Source organism: Prunus dulcis, chromosome 7, assembly GCF_902201215.1.
Source record: "Prunus dulcis chromosome 7, ALMONDv2, whole genome shotgun sequence".
NCBI lineage: Eukaryota > Viridiplantae > Streptophyta > Magnoliopsida > Rosales > Rosaceae > Prunus > Prunus dulcis.
Genome location: NC_047656.1, coordinates 8,734,110 through 8,757,243, shown reverse-complemented (window position 1 = coordinate 8,757,243; position 23,134 = coordinate 8,734,110). Strand labels below are relative to the sequence as shown.

General features: G+C 35.5%; 1 protein-coding gene across 1 annotated transcript; it reads left to right on the top strand.

The window, feature by feature from the left end:
* Positions 1-1,331: 1,331 nt before the first annotated feature.
* LOC117633792 (insulin-degrading enzyme-like 1, peroxisomal) lies at positions 1,332-20,657 on the top strand. The gene is made up of 26 exons (XM_034367570.1): positions 1,332-1,538; positions 1,705-1,780; positions 2,213-2,280; positions 3,052-3,143; positions 3,235-3,308; positions 3,400-3,443; positions 4,127-4,178; positions 7,376-7,498; positions 7,581-7,693; positions 7,836-7,998; positions 9,981-10,073; positions 10,287-10,372; positions 11,177-11,263; positions 11,373-11,476; positions 14,925-15,027; positions 15,265-15,360; positions 15,437-15,626; positions 15,736-15,797; positions 16,342-16,446; positions 17,685-17,886; positions 17,995-18,203; positions 18,730-18,854; positions 18,948-18,999; positions 19,080-19,166; positions 19,840-19,962; positions 20,256-20,657. The coding sequence occupies exons 1-26, from the start codon at positions 1,413-1,415 to the stop codon at positions 20,499-20,501; spliced, it is 2,901 nt and encodes a 966-aa protein (XP_034223461.1). The 5' UTR covers positions 1,332-1,412; the 3' UTR covers positions 20,502-20,657.
* The last annotated feature ends 2,477 nt before the right edge of the window (positions 20,658-23,134 follow it).

Genomic DNA, 23,134 nt, shown 5'->3' with positions numbered 1-23,134 from the left:
AGAGCCAGTCCAGTTTTGTCTGTGGGCTTGCTCGGGCTAGATTTTTAGTGCTAGAGGGGGAATTGGGGCCTGAAAGGGCCTGTTGCCATAGCAGGGCCCTAGCGCTGCACTTGCTCTAATGACAAGAAGAGGGCTCACAGTAGTTGGGTGGTGTTGTGGGTGGTTTCCCTATTTTTTGTTTAAAAATATTCTTATTTTGTTAATTATTCATGTGTTTTTTATTTGTAAACTGACATTAGTAATTTTTTATTTATAACAATTACAGTTTTTTAACTAAGTAAAACAGAAGGATCAAATTCGCCAAATTAAAAATATGAAGACTAAATAGATAAAATACAAGTGCCGTTTTTGTTATAAAATGAACTGGAATATGTGCAAATATTGAGATGCACGTAAAGTAGATGAGACACAACATTTAACGAGGTTCGGCTATGCCTACGTCCTCGGAGAGCAGCAGCAGTAACTTTTCCACTATATAAAATAATAGGGCTATAACTTTAGTGTTTACAATATGTGTGGCTCACTGAATTTTCTCTCTTGGAAAATTTCTCTGCTCTCTTTCCTCTCTACTCACTCACCCTCTTTCTTCTTGCTCTTCCTCTTCTCTGCCTGACTCTCATTCTTTTCTCTCTGGAGGTGTCAATGCAAAGGCAGGATAATGCCTTATTTATAGGCAGATTGGTGGAGGTAGCCAACCCACGTGAATGTGCACTAAGGGAAAGTTCTAGACAAACTTTACCCAAAGTCTCCAAATGAATAGTTAGTAGGCTCCACACAAAAACCTTTACAACAGTTTTGACATTTAAGCCTTGTTTTTTTCCCAAAAGTTAGGAAAGGGATAGGAAACTCACACACTGCGCCAAAGACCAAGACTACCCAACTCTCTCTCTCTCTCTCTCTCTCTCTCTCTCTCTCTCTCTCTCTCTCTCTCTCTCTCTCAGTGTTGTAAGGGAAAGTTGCAGACAAACTTTACCCAAAGTCTCCAAATAAATAGTTAGTGGGCTCCACACAAAAACCTTTACAACAGTTTTGACATTTAAGCCTTGTTTTTTTCTCAAAAGTTAGGAAAGGGATAGGAAACTCACACACTGCGCCAAAGACCAAGACTACCCAAGTCTTTCTCCGTCTCTCTCTCTCTCTCTCGCAGTGTTGTAAGGAAAAGTTGCAGACAAACTTTACCTAAAGTCTCCAAATGAATATTTAGTGGGCTCCACACAAAAACTTTTACAACAGTTTTGACATTTAAGCCTTGTTTTTTTCCCAGGAGTTAGGAAAGGGATAGGAAACTCACGCACTGCGCCAAAGACCAAGACTACCCAAGTCTTTCTCCGTCTCTCTCTCTCTCGCAGTGTTGTTTGGTAGAAGAGAACGAGAAACAGAAAGAGAAAGAGAAAAAAGAAAGGAAATTTCAAATGGCAGTTGGGAAGGAAGATGTCGAAGAAATAGTGAAAGCCCGTACGGACAAGAGGGAGTACAGGAGGATCGTCCTCCCAAACTCCCTTGAAGTCCTCCTCATCAGCGATCCTGATACTGACAAGGCAAACGGCCTCTCTGATACTCATTTCTCGTGGCCTCTTTTGTCTCCTAATTTTTAATTTCTCAATTCAATACGTTTATTATTCACAAATTCACCTTCTTGGTCTTGTGTGTCTTTTGTTGTTGTTGTTTTTTTGTATTTATTTGTTTAAGTTAACTGTTTCTCAGTGTGCTGCTTCCATGGATGTCAGTGTTGGTGCTTTCAGCGACCCTGATGACCTAGAGGGCCTTGCCCATTTCCTTGGTAACTTTAATTTCTTTAATGTTTAATACTATTTTATCTTGTTCTGGTATATGGATTTTGGATACTATATTTGGTATATATTTGGTATGGTGTTGTGTACGTAGTTATATAAATTTTTATTTCCATTAAAAATCAGTGCTAAAGAGCACTTCTAGTTTGATTCTGTTGCCATTTGGGTTAGCACTTGGTGTTCTTTCTATGGTACATGGTAGTCTCTGTAACACTTATAGAGGTTAATATTTCTTCTTGTCAAACAAAAATCGGGTTGATTAAATTGATCACTGGAGGGGTTTTTTTAATGGTGAACTAGAAGATGAGTTCATTATATATTTTCATGACTTATTGTTAGTAAGCTTTCATGAAAATGGGGTTGAAAAAGAATAAGATGTTTCATGACATTCTTTTCTGAATATTGCATGTGTTTTATTGCAGAGCATATGCTGTTTTATGCTAGTGAAAAGTACCCTTTGGAGGATAGTTACTCAAAGTACATCACCGAGGTACTTATTGCCAGACTTCACAGCTACACTCGGGCCTTTTGAATGCTTTCAATCAAATAAATTTTGAATGGATTTTTATTCTTTTCCATGCTTCTCCACTTTCTGTTCCTTATTGTCAAACTTAGTTGAACGTAGTGGAAGTTAAAAATGATACAAAAGCAAATAACACAGCATACACTAAGACATTCTTGCTAGCATACAGGCAAACAACATAAGGATTTCTCTTCTGGAGAGTAGATAGGAATCAATGTTTGAAGATAATTTCTAACGTGCATCTTCTTTGAGATTTCTGACAGGTGTTCTTATTACTTTTATATGTTTTTTGAGATCACATGGAAATTCTGAGACCACTGTGCTTTTTTCGATTGGTTTATAGAATTGTGATTGTGTTGTGCGCCATCATTTCCTTAATCCAATCTCATTTATGGGCTACACTTCCCATTATTATGCCATTTATTTATGTTTGATGAATCAAATAGAAGATTTGGACGGACCAGCTAGCTCTTCCCTGATTCTTTTGTATATCTGTCCAAATTCCGTAAGATATGTTTTGTTCCATTGCTTTTCTGCCAACCTGTCCCTCTGGGACTCTCTAATTCGAGAGTGGCCCTTTGTCGGAGACATGTCTATTATAAAATGTTTTGGTGGTGTTGTGGAAATACAGAATAACAAAGATAATGTTAAACATATTCTCTTGATAAGGGCCCCTATGATTGCTTACTTATGTTGTTTTTCTTCAACCTATATGTGGTTTATTTTCTTGGTGCACAGCATGGAGGAAGAACAAATGCTTATACATCATCTGAGCACACCAACTATCATTTTGACATTAATGCTGATGCCTTTGAAGAGGCTTTGGACAGGTTGATGCTGCTTTTCCTTCTATTGGCTGTTATTTTCATCATTACAATTCTCAAAATTGAACATTGTGTTGATGTGTGGTTTATTGTTCAGATTTGCTCAGTTCTTTATTAACCCATTGATGTCAGCTGATGCTACAATGAGGGAAATTAAAGCTGTTGATTCTGGTTAGCGGCTCTGTTGTGATATATATATTTTTTTATACTCAAGTTGTCATTTTAATTACTGTTAACTTGTACTGTGTGTTTGGCGTTATAGAGAATCAGAAAAACCTGTTGTCTGATGGCTGGAGGATGAACCAGGTAGTGCCTCTGGATTATAGTCTTTATATGACTGCAAATGCTGAATCTTACTAATTTGAAATGCTATTATTGACATTAAGACTGTATTTAGTTTTGTTAAGGAAAAGTATATATTCGAAATAATTTAAAGAACTATTATGGTATTATGGTCCAATTATCATATGAGTAGTGCATAGTTTAGATGCATATGCATGTGTAGCTACTGTCTTTCCGAACATCAGTTTTTTTTTTTTTGCTATTGTTTTTTTACATTGTCTATATGCATTGAGGTTTCAATTACTGTAAGTTTGTTTGCATCTATTGATAGTAGAACCCTTGTGAGACTTATTAGAAGAATGATAAGCTTTAACCCCCATACAAAGAACCCTTGTGAGTGAGGTCCTGCACTGAACTTTAAGAATAAGAAAAACACCCTAAATCTCTCTCTCTCCATAAATGGTAGACATGGGTGTCTTAGCGAGTTTGTGAAACAAAGTAGCTAACCAAGTACCCTTAAGTTTCTTTTAACTAAAGTCTGCGATAATAATCTTATTCTTATAGATTCCTTAGTAATTTCCTTGTAAGAATATGATATGTTCTTGAAGTGAATTAGAGCATGCTGCTTTTCACATGTTGTAGCAGTGTTTTTATTTATGTCTCCAACTGGTGTCTAACCTTTCTTATGCATGAATGTCTATGTACAGCTTCAGAAACATCTAAGTGCGGTGGACCATCCGTACCATAAATTTAGTACAGGTCAGGAATTGACTCTTGATTATAATAAAAATTCTTTGACTCAATGTTCATAAAAAAGAGGAAGCAGGCTATTTTTACATCTGAGCTTTCTGTTGCTAATCGGATTTAGTCTTTGGTTATGGTAACCCATGTGTAAATCATAATGGTTCTTCTTGTTTCACTCCGTTTGAATTGAAATTAATTTAGTGTGGTGGAAAATTGCTTATGCTATGGCGTTAGTTATTTTTTCCTTATAAATATGAAGTGTTGATAGGAGGCAACTGTATGCTTGGTTTTTGTTTGTTTTCAAACTTTACCGGGGTGGATGGGTGGAGTTAAATCTCATATGGCTAAATGCAACGGTGTTTTCATTAACTTGGGAAATAAGGTTTGATGGGGATGAGTTGATGTCTCTAAAAGGACTCTCTTATGCCAGTGGTTGTAGATTTGCACTAGTGAGAAAGTGTTTTAAGACGGGATGGTCTATCTGATGTATGAAGAACGGAGGGAAGGCTGAAGTTTGACTAACGTTTTAAATGCTTAGTTGGTCAGTGTGTTGAGAGTTGAGAGGTTTAGAAGTGCACTGGTAATATGTGCTTTGAGGTTTGTATTGGGTATATTTTCTTTATTTATATAAAGGGTTCTTGGCGCCAGTAGTTACCTTGAAAGATTTATTCCTCAACAAGGGAGCAATGGTTCCTTATTTCAGTGCTTTGCATTATGTATTGCATCGGAAATTAAGCCTGTTCTTTTGTTTAAAAGCAATTACTATAAGGTGTTTTTAGGTCCTGTAAATATTTCTCTATAACTGATGGTATGTTGTTCATATGGTTTCTGGTTGAGAGGATTGTTGTGGCTTGGGGACTAGTCCCTTGTTGTTTGGAGTGGAGTATATGGGGGAGAGGAATATTGAGACGATGTGAATGTGCAGAGCTTCCTATGGACAAGATCAAACTGTAAATCTTGATGTTTGTTGCTTCACTAATTTGAATTTTTCCCAGTGTTTTTCTTTGGTACTTCTCGTGCATGCCTTCTGTGTACTAGGATCGCTTCCCGTTTCTTCTGGTATTATATCTAATTGATGGACTCATCACCGGCTTAAGAGTGGATGAAGGGACTATCTATTAGTTCGTCTTTTTTGTTATCTTTTGCTTAATTGACCGAGCTCAGAATCAGATGATAGAGTAGTCGTGCATCGGTGGAGTCTCTTCACATGCTTCTGTATTTCTTCCCTCATTTATGTGCTCAGTTTTTGTCTATAATTTTTGTTGGTTTGCTTCTATTTTCTCGCGGCTATATGTTAGTCCTACACATTTGACGTAACCTCTCTGTTTTCTTTAATAAGACACGTGAATCTTTATGAAAAATAAAACTGTACAACAAAAGTGAACAAGGATTCCACTTCTAAAAGAAAACTAAAATGCAAGCCGCATGCATGATCCTAGGGGGAAACAACAAAACAAAAACAGAATTCCATAGAGCTACAAAACATATGCTTTCCAATCTGACAAAATAATAGAAAATGATAACTCTCTCAACTCTGAAGCTACAGATGCCCCCAAAGACATCCAAAAATGCATCCATCCCGGAATCACTGCACCTCTTCACTGTCAAAAACCTTATGTTCCTTTCAACCAAGGTCTAAAATATCAAGAGTTTCGGAAATATTGGTGTTTCAAAAACACGGATATATCGATGGAAATATCGACAAAATATCGATATCGATAAAAATTGAATAAAAATCAAGGAAATTGTGAGAAAAACTTGGAAATTTTTATTGAAACTTTAGAGGATGTTTATTTAGTCAATTGTCTATTATTTTATCACAAAAAACTGGAATAAAATGCATGGCATGGTGGGTTAGAGTGATTTAAGTTGATTATGTAACGACCTGACAAACACCGTGTCTTTAGAAAATATGTAGTAATTAGTGAAAGAAAATTAAACACACCACAATTTTTTAGTTATATTAATTTACTACAATATATTGCATATGATAAGATATATGAGCTTGACAAAATATATATATATATATATATGAGTAACTTACTACCACATAGAAAGAATTCCTATTAAAGTTAAAACTTAGTATCACATATAATGAACAATATTAAAACTCAATAGTGAATAATAATACAACTCCGTAATATATAACCACAAAAAAAGAAAAAAACCTCCATAATAAAATAATAAATAAAATTAAACATATGCCTAAATTTATCATTAGGGATTTTTTTTTTTAATAAATAGAAATTTATCCTAGATAATATTAGCTTGCATAAATTTTTAAGGCCATATAAATATTACACGTCGTAACATTAAACATATGCCTAAATTAAACATAATAAAATAATATTAGGGAATTTTTTTTTTTTTTTTCTAAATGGAAATTTATCCTAGATAATATATAAGGTTGCAAAACGTTTAAGACCATATAAATATTACACGTCGTAACATTGTTAACAAATTGATTCGCAGCCTGTTGGATAAGGCCTTGTAGATGGATAGGACTGAGAGTGGTTCGAATCCCCTTGTTGGCAAATGCACCATTTCTCAACAAATTTAATGTATTTTTCAACCGCGGGAACCAGCATAAACCTCTCTCGTAACTGAAACCGCGAAAAAGAAGCCACTGTACAGTCCAACAAGAAGTGATCCATTGCCCTTGCTTCTTAATGATGATGTGGAGACTAAAACTCGTTTTTTTAGTTTATTACTTATTTCATGGTATTTCAGTCATATCCAATGTTGATGTTGAGTTTAATATCAAACTTCACCTTAGTAACTCCGTTGTAATAGAATAATCATAGATTAACAACTTGGAAAATCCTATAATGAATATTGGATGATAAAAAATTATTGCAAATTTCATATCACAAATTTCATTATCCTGATAAGTGAAAAAATTATGAGGTTCATGTGCCCAAAAAGTCCTCTTATTATAAACTGCCTCCAATCACTCATATTTAGGACAGTTTGAGCTATTTAGGCTCCCTGGAGAGCTACACTACGAGTTAACATAGGAAGAAATAAGTGACCTATCTTTTGAGATTTGTTTCTTTTAAATGGCAGCTGCTTATTTTCAGTTTCTTTTCCTGCTTTGTGAATGGAAATTTTATAGAGACTATTCTTACAAGAATGCCACTGTCTATACTCTGGTTGGTGTTCAGAATGTCTGCCATGTTTTTCCATCGTGCCTACTTTGTTCACTCTTTCAGGGAATTGGGATACTTTGGAGGTTCGACCGAAAGCGAAAGGACTGGATATCAGAAGTGAGCTTATTAAATTCTATGCAGAATATTATTCCGCTAACGTCATGCATCTTGTCATATATGGAAAAGGTTTGTAGCTACATTTACCTTTAACAATCAGGTTCAATGGCCTCATGGTAAGTTAATTAATTATCACTATGGATGTTTTCAGAAAACCTTGATAAAATTCAAGGCCTTGTAGAGGACAAGTTTAAAGAAATTAGAAACATTGACCGCAACTGCCCTCGTTTTGCTGGTGAGCCTTGCACATCAGAACATTTACAGGTACACATGGTTCTGCTCAACTTTTTATGCTGAGTTAAACTTTCTTTCGGACTTGCAGATTTTGCTGATTAGGAAAAAAACATACAGAAGGTCCTATATTTAGATGGATAATTCTTGCTGCCTTTCTCTGTGTTTTTGTCAGATTCTTGTCAGAGCTGTCCCAATCAAAGAGGGTCATGCGCTGAGAGTTGCGTGGCCAATAACTCCAGAAATTCACCACTACAAGGAAGGGCCATGTAGGTATCTTAGTCATCTCATTGGCCACGAAGGAGAAGGATCTTTGTATTACATCTTGAAAACTTTGGGTGAGATTTGCACTATCTGTTTCCTGTTTCACATAATGAGTTTTCTAGCAGATGTTATTTGTATTGGAACTTTGAAGCCAGTGTTCACATAATTTTCATTTCAATGCCTCCATAGACTTCCTCTTTGTGTTTAGATGATTTGCACTATGGCAGGCTGGCAGTTGCTTTTCACACCCCCAGTTTGTCATCCTACATTTCAAACTCAATGTTTTTTTTTTGTTATAACCCTCCCAGAAAGAGTACGGTAGGACAAACTGGGAGTGGAATTAGCATTGCCCGATAACTTGTTTTTATTTCAAATGTGAAGATTGACATTGTACTCGAGCCTTATCTATAATGTGTAATTATCATGCAATTTATGTGCACATAGAATGTTTCCTTCTTCTTATCCTGCATAAACAGCTTGCATCTTGATTTACATATATAAAAGGATCTATTATTTATTAAGATGCAGATCCAAATTAACAAACTCAAACCCATTCTCAAATTTAGCATGCTGTGTTATGTTTATCCATTTTATCTGTTATCCTTTTCTTTTGGGTCAAAAAAATATAAAAAGTTATAAATAATATCGATTATAGCGTAAATAAAAATCTTATAATACAATAGAAACTTATAAGTTATACCTAATGCATTACACAACAAATGTCCGAACATGTTACCAAAAAGAATGTATAAAAAACAAAATGAATTTATAGGTTAAAATATTTTTCAAAAGAAAATAAAAATGTATCTTTCCTAAAGATAACATGGCACTATCGTGTTAAACGATTGGACGCTCACCCGATCAGTTAATAAATGTGTCATTATCATGTCAACCTATTACTGACCCAATCAGATAATGCTAGATCGAAACACTTAGGGCCTGTTTGATAACAATTTCAATTTTACTTTTTAGTTTTCATTTTTCGTTTTTTTTATAGTAGAGAATAGAGGAAAATGAGAGTGAGGATGAGATTTAGAGAGAGGATGAGAGGAGAGGATGGGAGGGAAGAGTAACAAAAGTGAAAACAATTTCAAATTGATTTCAGTTATCTTGACTCTCATTCTTACTTCCATTCTCCCTCTTTTTCCTCTATACTCTAGCACAAAAAATGAAAACTAAAAACTAAAATTGAAATGGTTATCAAACGGGCCCTTAATGTTTCATTTCAAATTGTGCTGTGTTATCTTGTCATATATGATTTTGCTACATACAGTACTCTCGAAGGACTAATCTCCTGAAATTTCTTAAGGAGCATCATGTTGTGCAATGGGCTCCAGAAGCATGGGATGCAGAAGTATTTAATCAGTCATTTCATGATATTAGCACTGAAGATTTGGGTTCTCCATAGACTTCCTGTTTTCTTGTATACGTGGTCATCCTTCTTTGATTTGGTTTATTTTATTTTATTTATTTATACTTTTTTTAAATTTTTTTTATTAATTGTCATAATCAGTGAAATGTAACTTCAAAGTGAACAAAGCTCAAAAATGTTTCAAATCTTTAAATTTGGCTTTGTTCACATTAAAGCAGAGAGATTGAGGAGTCTGATTACCAGGAAAGTTAGAGTTGATAAGATATACTGGAAATGTTGTGCATAAGAATACTTATTATAGTAGATGATCGGATCTAGTACAAATTTGAATGTAATATTTGTGTACCTCAGGTTACATGATAGTGTAGTAAACTAACAGGATAGATGAATTAGGTTCTATCAATTTTGGCAGAAACTTAAAGTTGCCCCACCTAGTTGATTTACTTGTGGTTCAACATGTACTGGAAAAAGGGCATCATTTTAAGGAAAATGTGAGTCTGATGTCTGATTTGGTCTGGAAGATATCACTAGGAATATGGCTGAATTTTGAACTTAGAGATTGACACGTAAAGATGAAAATTCGTTGATGTGGTCACCTTCTGTCCTGATTATAGGATGCATGAAGTTAATTTACTTGGGTAAAAGCTAACTTCACTTTTTCGTTTGTTCTAAAATAAATTGCAGGATGGGCAACAGGTTTGTCTGCTGGTGAAGGACAGTCGACTTTTGACTTTTCTTTCTTTAGAGTAGATATTGATCTCACTGACGCGGGTCATGGTTAGTTTATCTTCTATTTTTTTCATTTTCAGGTATTCTTATTTCTCCCAACCCCTGCCCCCATTTAGGCTTCATTTCATTTTGGATGAACATTTTTCACAAGTCCTAACACAGCTTGAAGTACTTATCTAACGTGTTCTTTTTGTAGGGTGGCATTCTTTTACTTGGATTTTAGTTTTCTAGAATATGATAAACCTTTTGACTATATTGCAGAGCACATGCAAGACATCATAGGCTTGCTTTTCAAATACATTTCCCTCTTACAGCAGTCGGGCATCTGCGAATGGATTTTCGATGAGGTATACACATTGTGTATTCTAGTGTATGAATTACTGGTGCATGATACCTTTATCTGCATTTTGTCTAACATCAAGTGTTGTATCTTCACAGTATGAATTACTGGTGCATACTCTTACTAAGAAGATGGCTAATATGTCATGGCAGCATATTCATTCTTGGTTTCCACATCTGTTTATCATGAGATCAGTCTAAGGATGATGGATATAAGTTATTCTAGTTGTTGGTGTCATCTCAAGGACTTCAGGGGTTGGACTGAGTGTACTTATATAATATTGGCGTTTTAGATTTGTAACTATCCCTACTTCAAGGTAGAGCGTCTCTTCCTCCCCCCTCCCTTCCCTACCAGACAAATCCTTAATGTGTAGAAGGGTGGATTAGTCAACTCTCGAGACCTTAAAATATATTTTGCAATGGCCTTAGGATGTTTTCCAGGGACTTGTTCTACTGCTGCTATATTAGACAGTGATAGATTGCCATTTATTTCATGTTACAATGGAGGGAATTGTACCCTGGACCTAACCTAATCATAACCCATTTCCCCACCCACCCTTATCACTTGGGCTAACCCTAAGGGTGAATGGCTGACTTTATATATGAATATGAAAATTGTGAGGCTGACTTTACATCTGATTCATCACCATTTTCTGTTGATTTTCTTTGTATCTAAACAGTTTTAATCATACTGTGGTTTGAATTGAGGAATAAATTCTTGAGTTATGTTAATTTTCATATTCAAAATTCGGTATGGAAATTGTCTTTCAGATCTTTCTTAGAAACTCTGATATACCATAGTTTTACTGTAGCTTTCTGCTGTTTGCGAGACAAAGTTTCATTATCAGGACAAAATTCAGCCAATTAGTTATGTGGTCAGCATTTCGCCAAATATGCAGGTATTGGTCTCTTTTATTTTATTTTATTTAACCGTGCTTCTATTCAGTTATTTGATAATTAATATTCACTTGCTTCTTACTCACATGACATGTTTGTGTCCTTACACAGAAATATCCCCCAAAAGATTGGCTAGTGAGATCATCCTTGCCTTCTAACTTCAGCACAGACATTATCCAGATGGTGCTGAACAAGTTGTCTGCAAACAATGTCAGGTAAGTCTTTCACTTAGTTTGGGTTCTTTACGGGTTGGTAAGGTAGAAGGCTATCTTCCAAGGATATCATGACTTTGTCTCTCATTTTAGCTTCGTTCTTTTTATTGGTTTAAACATTAGATTTTGGGAAGATCTGTCCTGGAGTGATGCTCCTTTTTCTTATTAAAGAAGTAATGTTCGTTTCATGCTTGAAATTTTTATGCTTTATCATTTCTATAATAGTAGAAGGGTTGTCTCCATGACCTTTTAGTGTCTTTCTCCAGAAACTGTCTTAACTACTTGGACTTGGGGTTTTCATTTTTTTCTGAAATCTGAATGATGGAAAGGTAGCTTTTCATCATAATTCAGGAAAATAGTGTTTTTGGTGGAGGGGAGAAAGGTAAGGTTTTATGGATCTTTTGGGCTATTGTCATGCATTGGGGCTGTGGTGGTGTTTAGTCAGGGAGGCAGGGATTTATTGGGTTCTTCCTCGGTCACATTCAAACATTCTTTGTGAAAAATATTGTCCTTTGGTTGTGGAAGGAAGACAACAATTTTGTGGTATCGCACTGTGTTAGCTTCTTTTTGGGTAATTTGTCCCAAGGCCTCTAAATCCACTTACCATCCTAAGAGGATAGATTCAAAGCATGTTTTTATAAAAGTTTGGTTAATGTAGTTCTTGCCTTGGACTGTTAACTCATATCTACTTGCATTTTCAACAAGGACGGAACTACACTATGGCTAGAGTGGGCTCTAGCCTAGTGCAAAGTTTGGGAAAAAAGAAATTTAATACTAATTTTTAGACACTACACCCCATTTTACAAAAATTAGCCCAAGCAAAAATTAGCATGTCCTATTGATGCAGGACGCATAGGACTTAAATTTATTAGTTTCCTAATGTATTTGTTAGTTTCCTATTTCTACTTTTCCAGATTTCCAGATTTCTAGTTTTAAGTTTCCTATTTTATTTGGGTTATGATTTCTGTTTAAGCAAGGGATTTTTATCCTATTATGTCTAAGTTTTAGTTTGCTATAAATACCCCATGTATTTCTTTAAAATTCAGATTTGGATATTGAGTAAACCTTCTCTTAAAACCATGTGATTTCTGTTCTTCCTTCTCGGTTCCCTGATTTCAGTCCTTTCTTTCGTCCCTTCGATCTATATTTTCGTCTCTTCGACCTCCAATATTCTTCTTGTTCTACTGTTCTGCCCTTTCTTTTGTCTTTCGATCTATATTTTCATCTCCTCGATCTCTTATATTCTTCTATGTTCTATTGTTTGAGTGCTTACGGGCTGTACTACATCAATTGGTAAGCAGAGCCTGCCCTCACTTTCTCTTGCATCCGCTCTCTGCCATGGCATCCCAAACCGTGGCCAGCCTCCCGGAACAATGTCATGCATTCCAAGAAAAAGTTTCCGTCGATATCGTCGGCATTGAAACCCAACGCTCCCAGCTCAGCACTGACCTCAAAGAAGAGTTGCTACAGGCTCGCAAACATCGTGCGACGACGAACCTTGCCTTCAACAAACTCCAAGACTCCGTTATCACTTTCGGCTTGGAACAACTGAGCCTTCTTCTACCTCAGGAGCTCTCGAGTTCGTCTATGCCGCCGCCAAATGGTGGCCTTCTTCCCAATCCACTGATGGCTCAAAAACTCAAGGCCGTGCCACAAGGTGTGCCGAATCAGTCAACGGGACTATCGATTGGCATGCCCAAGGCTCAACCGGAGCCCATCTTTACTTTTGGTTCTATGCCGCAGCCGCACCATACCCAACATATGATGGGTTCTCCTCTGGTTGACAACAACATTCCTGTCCCTACCCCGCCACCCCTACCACACTACACAAACTTCATGCACCGACACTTGGATTTTGAGATAGCCCGACACTCCCAGCCAGGTGTTTTTCCTGAACCAGGGCACTCTGGCAACGACTTATGAACACAATGGATTGAGGGTCTATCAAACCCACACGCGCTTGCATTCGTTGGCCGATCATGTTCATCATGGGTCTAGGCAGAGCTCTCTATTTGCCATTCTTACAAGGATTAATGTTCCATGCTTGCGGAACGGCTGGTTTCAAGGTGGCAAATATGATGCTGATCTTGAAGGACTACAGAACGCCACATGCCTCTTCACACTTCCTTGAGATTTTGAATTTGTCGCTGTTTCCTCGTCGGAGTTGAGTTCTTTTCAGCGGAGGAGAACGATGCAGGATGCATAGGACCTAAATTTATTAGTTTCCTAATGTATTTGTTAGTTTCCTAGATACTCTAGTTTTCCAAATTCTAGTAGGATTTCCACTTTTCCAGATTTCCAGATTTCTAGTTTTAAGTTTCCTATTTTATTTGGGTTATGATTTCTGTTTGAGCAGGGGATTTTTATCCTATTATGTCTAGGTTTTAGTTTGCTATAAATAACCCCATGTAGTTCTTTAAAATTCAGATTTGGATATTGAGTAAACCTTCTCTTAAAACTATGTGATTTCTGTTCTTCCTTCTCGGTTCCCTGATTTCGGTCCTTTCTTTCGTCCCTTCGATCTATATTTTCGTCTCTTCGACCTCCAATATTCTTCTTGTTCTACTGTTCTGCCCTTTCTTTTGTCTTTCGATCTGTATTTTCGTCTCCTCGATCTCTTATATTCTTCTATGTTCTATTGTTTGAGTGCTTAATCTAACACCTACGGGCTGTACTACATCACCTATCCAAACAGATCTCCAGTTAGCTTCAAGTTTTCTCCTATGAGAAAATAAATGGAATTTTATTCAGATCTTTACCCGTATAAGAAATAATAGCCCACCCCTATAGAAATTTCTGATTCCGTCCTTGATTGTCAAGCAAATGATGTCAACTCATTACAACCTTGAGTGTTTTGGAAATGGAATACGTCAATACAATCAGCAAATTTGGACTACTGACCCTCCCTTTATTTCTTGGTACCTTTATCTAATTGTAATAAAAGTTTTGTTTTTTATCGAAAGAAGGCACTTGGTTTGCCTACGTATAAGCAAAACTTAGTGATATGATAATAGTAAGAACCCTGTTATCTGTTATGTTCAAGGAATGTTTGGCCCACCTAAATTCACTTCTAAAGAATTGACTGAAAGACTGCAGTATCACAATTAAGTTCTGATTGCAGTTTTTTGAATGTACTTGTGTTGATTGAAACTTATTTAGTCTTGGTTTCTCATAGTGATTCACAGCACTATAACTCATTAATCACTTATTGTCATTTCCTGAGGCTGTCCCCTTTAAGTAGCGAAATAGTGTATTATTTATATGGGAATTTGATCTTTCCATCCATGGCATAGTACTTCTTGATGCTGTCTAAAAGTTTGATCCCAGCAATTAAGAACGTTTTTAGTGTTTCTCATAATTCTCCTATTGTCTATTTTTTCTTTTCTAAGTGAAATATGAAACATAATGACAGTACATTGTAAAAGTTCCTAATAGGTCCCTTGCTCAACAGAATTTTCTGGGAGTCGAAGAAATTTGAAGGTCAAACTAACATGGTTGAGCCATGGTATGGAACTGCTTATTCCATCGAGAAAATTACGGGCTCCATGATACAGGTTGGTTATGGGTCTATATGTATATCGAGTTTTATATATTGATGAACCCAACAGCATTAGTCAGTTTTCTTTTCTTTTTCCCTCCTTTTTTTTTTTTTTGGGTGGTCTTTTTTAGAGTGATAGTAATATGTAAGGTATGCTGCTTTTTTATTTGCATCAGCTTAGAGGTATTAGGAATATTTTAAGGGGAGGAGAGGAAAACACTTTTGATCCTGAAAGTTTTTCATTTGAGTGCAGGAATGGATAGTATCTTCGCCAAATGAGAATCTGCACCTACCAGGACGTAATTCATTCATCCCCACCGACTTGTCACTTAAGAACGATCATGAAAAGGTGTGATGAATAATAAAATTTAACTGGAAATTAACACAGCACTTCAATTCTTCTGATATGATTGACTTTTTGTCAGGCCAAATATCCAGTTCTTTTAAGAAAGTCGCCATATTCAACACTATGGCACAAGCCTGATACAATGTTCTTTACTCCTAAAGCTTATGTTAAGATTGTTTTCACTTGTCCCCACGCAAGTGGCTCCCCTGAAGCAGAAGTGTTAACTAATATCTTTACTCAGTTGTTGATGGATTACTTGAATGAAATTGGTAAGATATGTAGTTACAGTTAATTACTTGGTTTCATTGGTGGTGTTGCATACACAACGTGTTATTTTCTTGAAGAGCTTATTCAAATATTTAATTCTTTCTTTGTCAGCTTACGATGCTCAGGTTGCTGGACTGAATTCTCGAATAAGCCATACAGATAGTGGATTTCAGGTATCAATATGAAACTTGCTAGATGGTTCTTTTTAAAATTTTGTTGTGTTTCTGTAAAATTTTAGTCCGTGTTGTCACAGCTACTCCTTGAATCGATTTATTCTCTGAAAGTTGCATTGTTCATTTCATAATACCTTATGTAGCAAACTCAAAAAAAAAAAATAATAATAATAATAAAGGTGGTCTACACAGGGTAAATGGTAATTCAGTATAGCGTGAAATATGAAACATGAAGACTTTGAATACTGAATGTAGTAATGGTCCTTGGATCACTTTTTTGGACACCCATTGTGGACTTCTGAATTCCGAATCAAGAAATTCTTGATTGTTATTGTCCTGGGGATGTGGTGTTTATGTAAAACTAGAGGAATAGGAAGTGTCTAACTCATCCAATTGGTATTATAATGTTTTAAAGGGGGTTAGAAACAGTGAACTTAACTATGTTTAGTTGGAAGATCTTGAGGCGTGGCATTATTCCAAATTTGGTTTTACCTTTTATTGATCATAACTATCCGTGGATTTTACCTTATGTTTTCTTGTGTAGGTGATTCTGGCTGGCTATAATCACAAATTAAGGATTTTACTGGAAAATGTAGTTGAAAAGATCGCAAGCTTTGAAGTGAAAGCTGACAGGTTCTCTGTCATAAAGGTAAACTTCAAGGCTCCCTCATAAAAATATTAACTTTAAATGTTCCTAGTCATTTTTATGGATGAGGATTTTGATAAGCTCTGTCACTTGTGGTACAGTAACTGGATTAATAATTTTGCATATTAGTGACTTGTTGCGCTTTGTTATTCCAGAGGCTTATACCAAACTATCTTATGTTATGCAGAGCCAATATGAATTTTGAAAAGATACTGAATCATATCTGCCTATATTCTGTTACATTTCTTTATTTTCTTTTAAATAAACAAAACATTTTGGGACATTCTCCTTATTTAGGTATTTTAGGATCTCCACGATTCTTCTCGTGCTTTCTCAAACTGGGATTAGATTTTTCCATGCATGGGATTTTCTAGTTTTGGCATAACAGACATTCTCTGTTGATCACACATCAAGAATATAAAGTCTTGTCCTGTTTTTAAAAAATAAGAATATAAAGTCTTGTCTTACGACATGTAATATCCTGGTCTTCTCCATTGATGGCCAATTGGTTTTGACTGGATGCTTTAATTCTATCATGTTATCGAAGAAGGCAACCAACGTGTCAGGCCCAACGGCCATACGTGCTTTCACGTCACCCAATATAAGTTGTCCATGTCTTTGCTCAAGTCATGCTACATTAGGGTTCGTGTTCAGAGTATATCCCACATGGGGAATGTAAAGCCTTGCTTTACAATATATAATGTTCTAGGCCTATGCACCCATGGCCATTTGCTTTTGGGTTGGTGATCAAGTAATCTTGTTTCTTCTTCTATACAAAATATTCAAGTTGATGCAGGCTCAACATAAAAAAGTATTCAATTACACACATATTGTGAAAGTTCTTACTGGTCCATGCTCCAGTTAAAGATGCTAACTATCCTTAGAATCAAAGGACTTTCCTAGATTTCATGGTCATAATCATTTTTCATCATTAATTTTCTCCAAAGAAATACCAAATCTTTTATTTTATCAATTAATCTGTCTTCGTCCGGAGAATTTTCTTCGTCCTTTCAAACTGTATCTGTTACTCTGGGACTTGATTTTTATAGCTTCTTTATTTTGTTGCCCCTTTGCTGATCACCTTTATCCTTATGGTAATTTTTTAAGTATCTTATTTTTGGGAAGGAAAAAGGGTCAATGTATTTTAGCTGATGAAATTTGGGAAGTCAATCTTATATCTAGAGTGGTGTATATCTTGAATGATATCTTACTTGTGTTATCTGCCCTTTTGTCCGTATCAGGAAAAGGTCACAAGGAAGTACCAAAATTACAAAATTCGGCAGCCTTATGAGCAAGCTATGGACTACTGCTCATTAATTCTAAAGGATCATACTTGGCCATGGATGGAAGAACTTGATGTTCTTCCTCATCTTGAAGTTGAAGATCTTGCTAAGTTTGTTCCCATGATGCTCTCAAGGGCCTTTTTAGAGTGTTACACAGCAGGTTACCATATTTTCTTACCTCAAACAACTTAGGTTATAGCCACTGTTATTTTCATTTTAATTTTCCTTTTCTATTCGTATTCATTCCTAGTTATATATGCTTTTGCAGGAAACCTTGAAAGGAATGAAGCTGAGTCCATGATCCAGCATATTGAAAATGTTCTCTTTAAGGGTTCAAACCCTATTTGCCAACCTTTGTTCCCATCCCAGCATTTGACGAATAGAGTTGTGAAGCTTGAAAAGGGCAAGAGCTATTTCTACCCTGTGGAGGGTCTCAATCCAAGTGACGAAAATTCTGCCCTTATCCACTATATTCAGGTTTTTAAATTTGTTTGCAGTATTAATCAACTAGATTCTATTGGGATAGCTTAGCGTCTGTATGACCTTGCTGGAATCAATAATTATTGCTTCTAGTTTTCTTTCTGTATGCTCTAGTTCAAAATTCACCAAACCTTGTCAGAGTTCCCCCTGAAGTCTTTCAAACCGATAATTTCTTCCCTGTTAACTCATCAAAAAATTGCAGAAAATGTCTTTCTTGAAATTTGAAAAGGTATTGGAGCTGTATTTACCTTTGACAGATCTGTAGTTTGATCACTGAAATGAACTTTCAGGGTTTTATTCTATCAGGTTACATGCAAATGGGACATTCTGACAACAAAGATTATCCACGATCCTTTGGTTAACTGAATCCCCTTCCAATAGGCCATGTTCCTCTTGGTTATAAGACTTATATTTGGCCTTCCTGTTGAACAGCATAAAATCACCTCACACCAATCTCCCACTCATTTATGTGCAGCAGAGGTTTCTGTGTTTGTTTTAAATGTAGTTGTGTTAATATGTTTAGGTACATCGGGATGATTTTATGCTGAATGTGAAACTTCATCTGTTTGCTCTTATTGCAAAGCAACCTGCCTTCCACCAGCTTAGATCAGTTGAGCAACTTGGTTACATCACCGCCCTCTTGCAGAGGCATGAAACAAATTCAAATGACTTATCCCTCAATTTCATGCCTCATATTGTGATTTTTTTTCTCAATCACCTTCCCATTCTTTTCTGATGCAGGAATGATTGTGGTATCCGTGGGGCACTGTTTGTTATACAATCTACAGTGAAGGTATATTACATGCTTCTACTGTTGCCTTGTTGCCTTGTTGCCTTATCTACGTATTCTAATTATGTTATGTTCATCTACAGGATCCAGCACATATTGATTTGAGAGCAGAGGAATTCCTCAAGGCGTTCAAGAGTAAACTTTATGAGATGACAAATGAAGAATTCAAGGTGAGATCAACTAGGCTCTATCCTTAATTCCAGCTTGCTAGGGTTGACTACATCTTTTATGCTGCTATAATCTCTTTTGTATGTAAAATCGTCAGAGCTAAAACTTCCAGTGACCTTACATTAGTCTTTCTTCCTTGTTTATCATCCTCACATATAGATGGTAGTCTTTCGGTGCCAATGTTCAATCACTTCTATATAAATTTTATTGGAGTTATTTACACCAACACCCCCTCAGGTTTTAGCTTTTTCACAAAACCCCCTGAGGTTTGAGAAATTACACGAACACCCCCTGATGTTTTAGATTGTTTGCATGAGACCCCTTTTCGTTGATTTTTCCTGCAAAGAAAACATTGCACGTCCTCAAAACATCCACCAGCATCTTCTTTGGCCTTCCATTGGTCTTTCTTGCAATGTTTTGTATCCTCGTGTATGGATGGCAGATGCGTTTCAATGTCAGTGTTCTTCATTTCTAGATAAAGTTATATGTGAACCTATGAAAAAATATATATATATATATATATATATATGTATAAAAGGGGAGATTTTACGGTCTGCAATGTGACATGTCATATATGATTTTGAGAATAGTCGTAAAACTTCGATGAGAGTTTACGAGTCTTGAAAGGATCAACTCTTTTTCCCAATAATAACTTTTGAACTGATTGTTACATAGAGCAATGTAAATGCGTTGATCGACATGAAGCTTGAGAAGCACAAGAACTTAAGGGAAGAAGCGGCATTTTATTGGAGGGAGATTTCTGATGGGACCCTCAAGTTTGACAGGATAGAATCTGAGGTATGAACATCACTCTAACTTTATTTGCATGTCTGCAATGCAAAATGTTCAATACATTTTATCTTTTTGAGTACAAATGAATTTGGAAAGAACCTGAAGAAAAATGCCCTTATCAGGCCCTGTCATCTTAAGTCCAATAGTTCTATGTAGATGAAAATATTTCGTAAAGTAATATTACATACTTGTTAGCAGAAAAGGATAATGTTGAAGCTGATAATTGTAAAAATACAAAAGAACTGTTGGAATATACTAAAGAGAAAATGCGTCCTCTATTAATGATGGGGTTGAAACAGATTGCAGCACTGAGGCAGCTTACACAACAAGAGCTGATAGATTTTTTCAATGAGCATATAAAAGTTGGGGCACCTCATAAGCGGACATTAAGTGTACGAGTGTATGGGAAATCACATTCATCCGAGTATAAAATAGACAAAAGTTCACCGGCGCAAGCTTCCTCTGTCAAAATCGACGATATATTCAGCTTCAGAAGGTCACAACCTCTTTATGGTTCATTCAAGGGAAATCATGTGAAGTTGTAGAGAATTCAGAATATGATATCTGGATTGCAAATGGAATTTCTTGATTTCAACGTGGACAACTTTGTAGAAGAATACCAAAGCTTGCAGACAGCAGATTTGGCAACAAACGGCACCAAGAAAGTTCATTGGCAAAGCAAGTCTATAAGATCAAAACAATGTTTTATTTGTGTGTTCTATTTAGAGCTACCAATGAATTATCAATAATCCTATTACAAGTAGTCGAATTGAGAACTTCTCTTTTATTTGTGTGTTTTATTTGTGTGTTCTATTTGGCTTTGGTTTCAGCTCTGAGGCATTTGGTTCAACTTGTTTGTCATATACTATACATTGTAATCTATGTAATCAATTACGAAGCATTTTAGAATTAAAACAATTTATAAATCCATCGTGAAGGTATAACTTATATAAAGACAAATGATTCGAAATAAATAAATTGAAAGAAACGGCTGAAATAAATAACATGGCATGGGATTTTTCTTCAAAATTTTTGGCAACGCAAACTGATCATATATTAAGATTAGTGATGTTCTTGCCCTTGATATTTGGGTAGAACAATTAAGTTGTAAATGAATTTTTTTTTCCTTCTAAATTCTGTGATTATATGTAAGTTTACTTTTCTTTTTCTTAATACAGAAACTAGTTTTCTATTTGTTAGAAATAGAAACAAATACAAGGTGCAAACGTAAACATTGAGAGAGGTACTTATATTAACTAGTTCTTGATTTAATGATATTTATCGTTGCAAATGTTAGAAATCCCAGCGTATTTATTTCGTCAAAATGACGTTACGGCATAGATGACGTTACGGCATAGATTATATTTTAAGCTCTAGTGCTAGAGCATTTTATTCTCCAAGCAAGAATTCAACTCATATCATCCCCTCCTTTCAAAGAAATAAAACTCAAGTCATAGAAAGAAAAAAAAAAAAAAAAAAAATCCTTTCATAAATAACCGAGAATCAAGTGATGATGAGAAGCCAATTAACATTAAAAGAATTCTTTTCAAAACAAATTCAAGATGGATTCAATTCAAGTCTAAATTCTATGAGAAGATTATAAATTTGTGGAATGATATCCACACATAAAAAAAATATTAAGAATCAATTGAAAAAAAAAAAAAAAATTTCTCCATTATATGTGGACACAAATTAAGGTAATTTCCTTCCTTTCTCACAAAACAGAATACAAAAAAGCCTCATTGGTGTTGGCCTCCATAGCTGCTGCCTTGACACCACAACTGGTGAAGATGCCATCAAATTGAGCATGGCTGCCATTGGTGGGCTTCTGGGCTTGGTCAAAGTAGTGATGATGATGTTGATCTTCAGAACCAGATGGAGGATGGTAATACAAGCGTCCAGTTTGTGGGCAGTGAGAATGAAATCTTGCTGCTATTCTCACCCCTGTATCTAATAATTCCACCCACTTTCCCATCTTTATATATTTTTTTGTATTTCTCTCTCAATCTTTATGTTGCTCTCTGTTGCTTTCTGTTCTTCCCAAGAGAGCGAGAAAGGGAGGGAAGGAGAGAGATCAGAGAGCCCAATTCAAAGCTGAGAAATACAATTTTGCTTCTTGTGAGGAAGGAAGGGGCACTTCGTTCTTTTTATAGCCTTGCCTCTATTCTTGGTTGGTTCCTCTATTTATCATCGCTTTTACATTTAAGGGCCTGTCGTTTCTAGGCAATTGTTGTGGTACCCTTTTGTTTTTCATTTTTTCTCTTTTTATACCCAAATCTTCAAGGATCATTTTACTCATTCTTTTTTTATTGCACATTTTACTCATTCCTTAAGACAAGTGGTCAAGTGAGTGCTATATTAAAAAAAAAAAATTAAAACAAACTCATTCAACAACCAACAATTGTGGGGTAGGAAATCAAATTCTACGATTTTAACAAAATTTCAAAAATAAACGATATTTTTTTATTTTTTTATTTTTTGCATGGAAGCATTTCTTGTAATGTACTATTATTATGAGTATGACCCTCACTAATGGTCCTATTGATAGCAACTCGATCCAATACTCATTGTAACTTTTTTTACGTTCTTTTTCTTAAAATGGAGAAGACACATATAGCGTTCTTTTTAGATTTCATTTCCATATCTGTTGGTAATATTGTTGGTGAATTCACATTCCAAATTTATTTAGTTTGAGAATTTTGACCATTTTAAAATTAGGAATGAAGAATTGCTTATTTTAGTTTCTCCTTACCAACTTTATTTTCCTTTCTAGTCTTTTGGTACGTATCAAGAGGTAATTGAACCTAGTTTCGATGTACCATTCACCATGAGCCTTGGTTTAATAGTATTTATAAAAAAAGTTGTCATCAACATTCACCGGTTAGAAAGCTCTCTTTTTTATAAACTTAAACATTATTACATTTCTCAAATGCAATACTCCACATGTAAGTTTTTAGACATTAAATATTTGAGGTCCTTTTTTATTTATTTATTGTAATTAATTTGTATGCGATGACAAGAAATAAGAAGAGTATGGCTCAGTATTTTAGGCCAAATTCAAATAGAAAGGGAATTGAATGACTGAAATGAAAATATACCTGAATACAAGCCCTTCACTGCAAGCATTCTTTTGTAGCCCATGATTTGACTAATTCCTATTGTATGTCTTTTTTCTTTT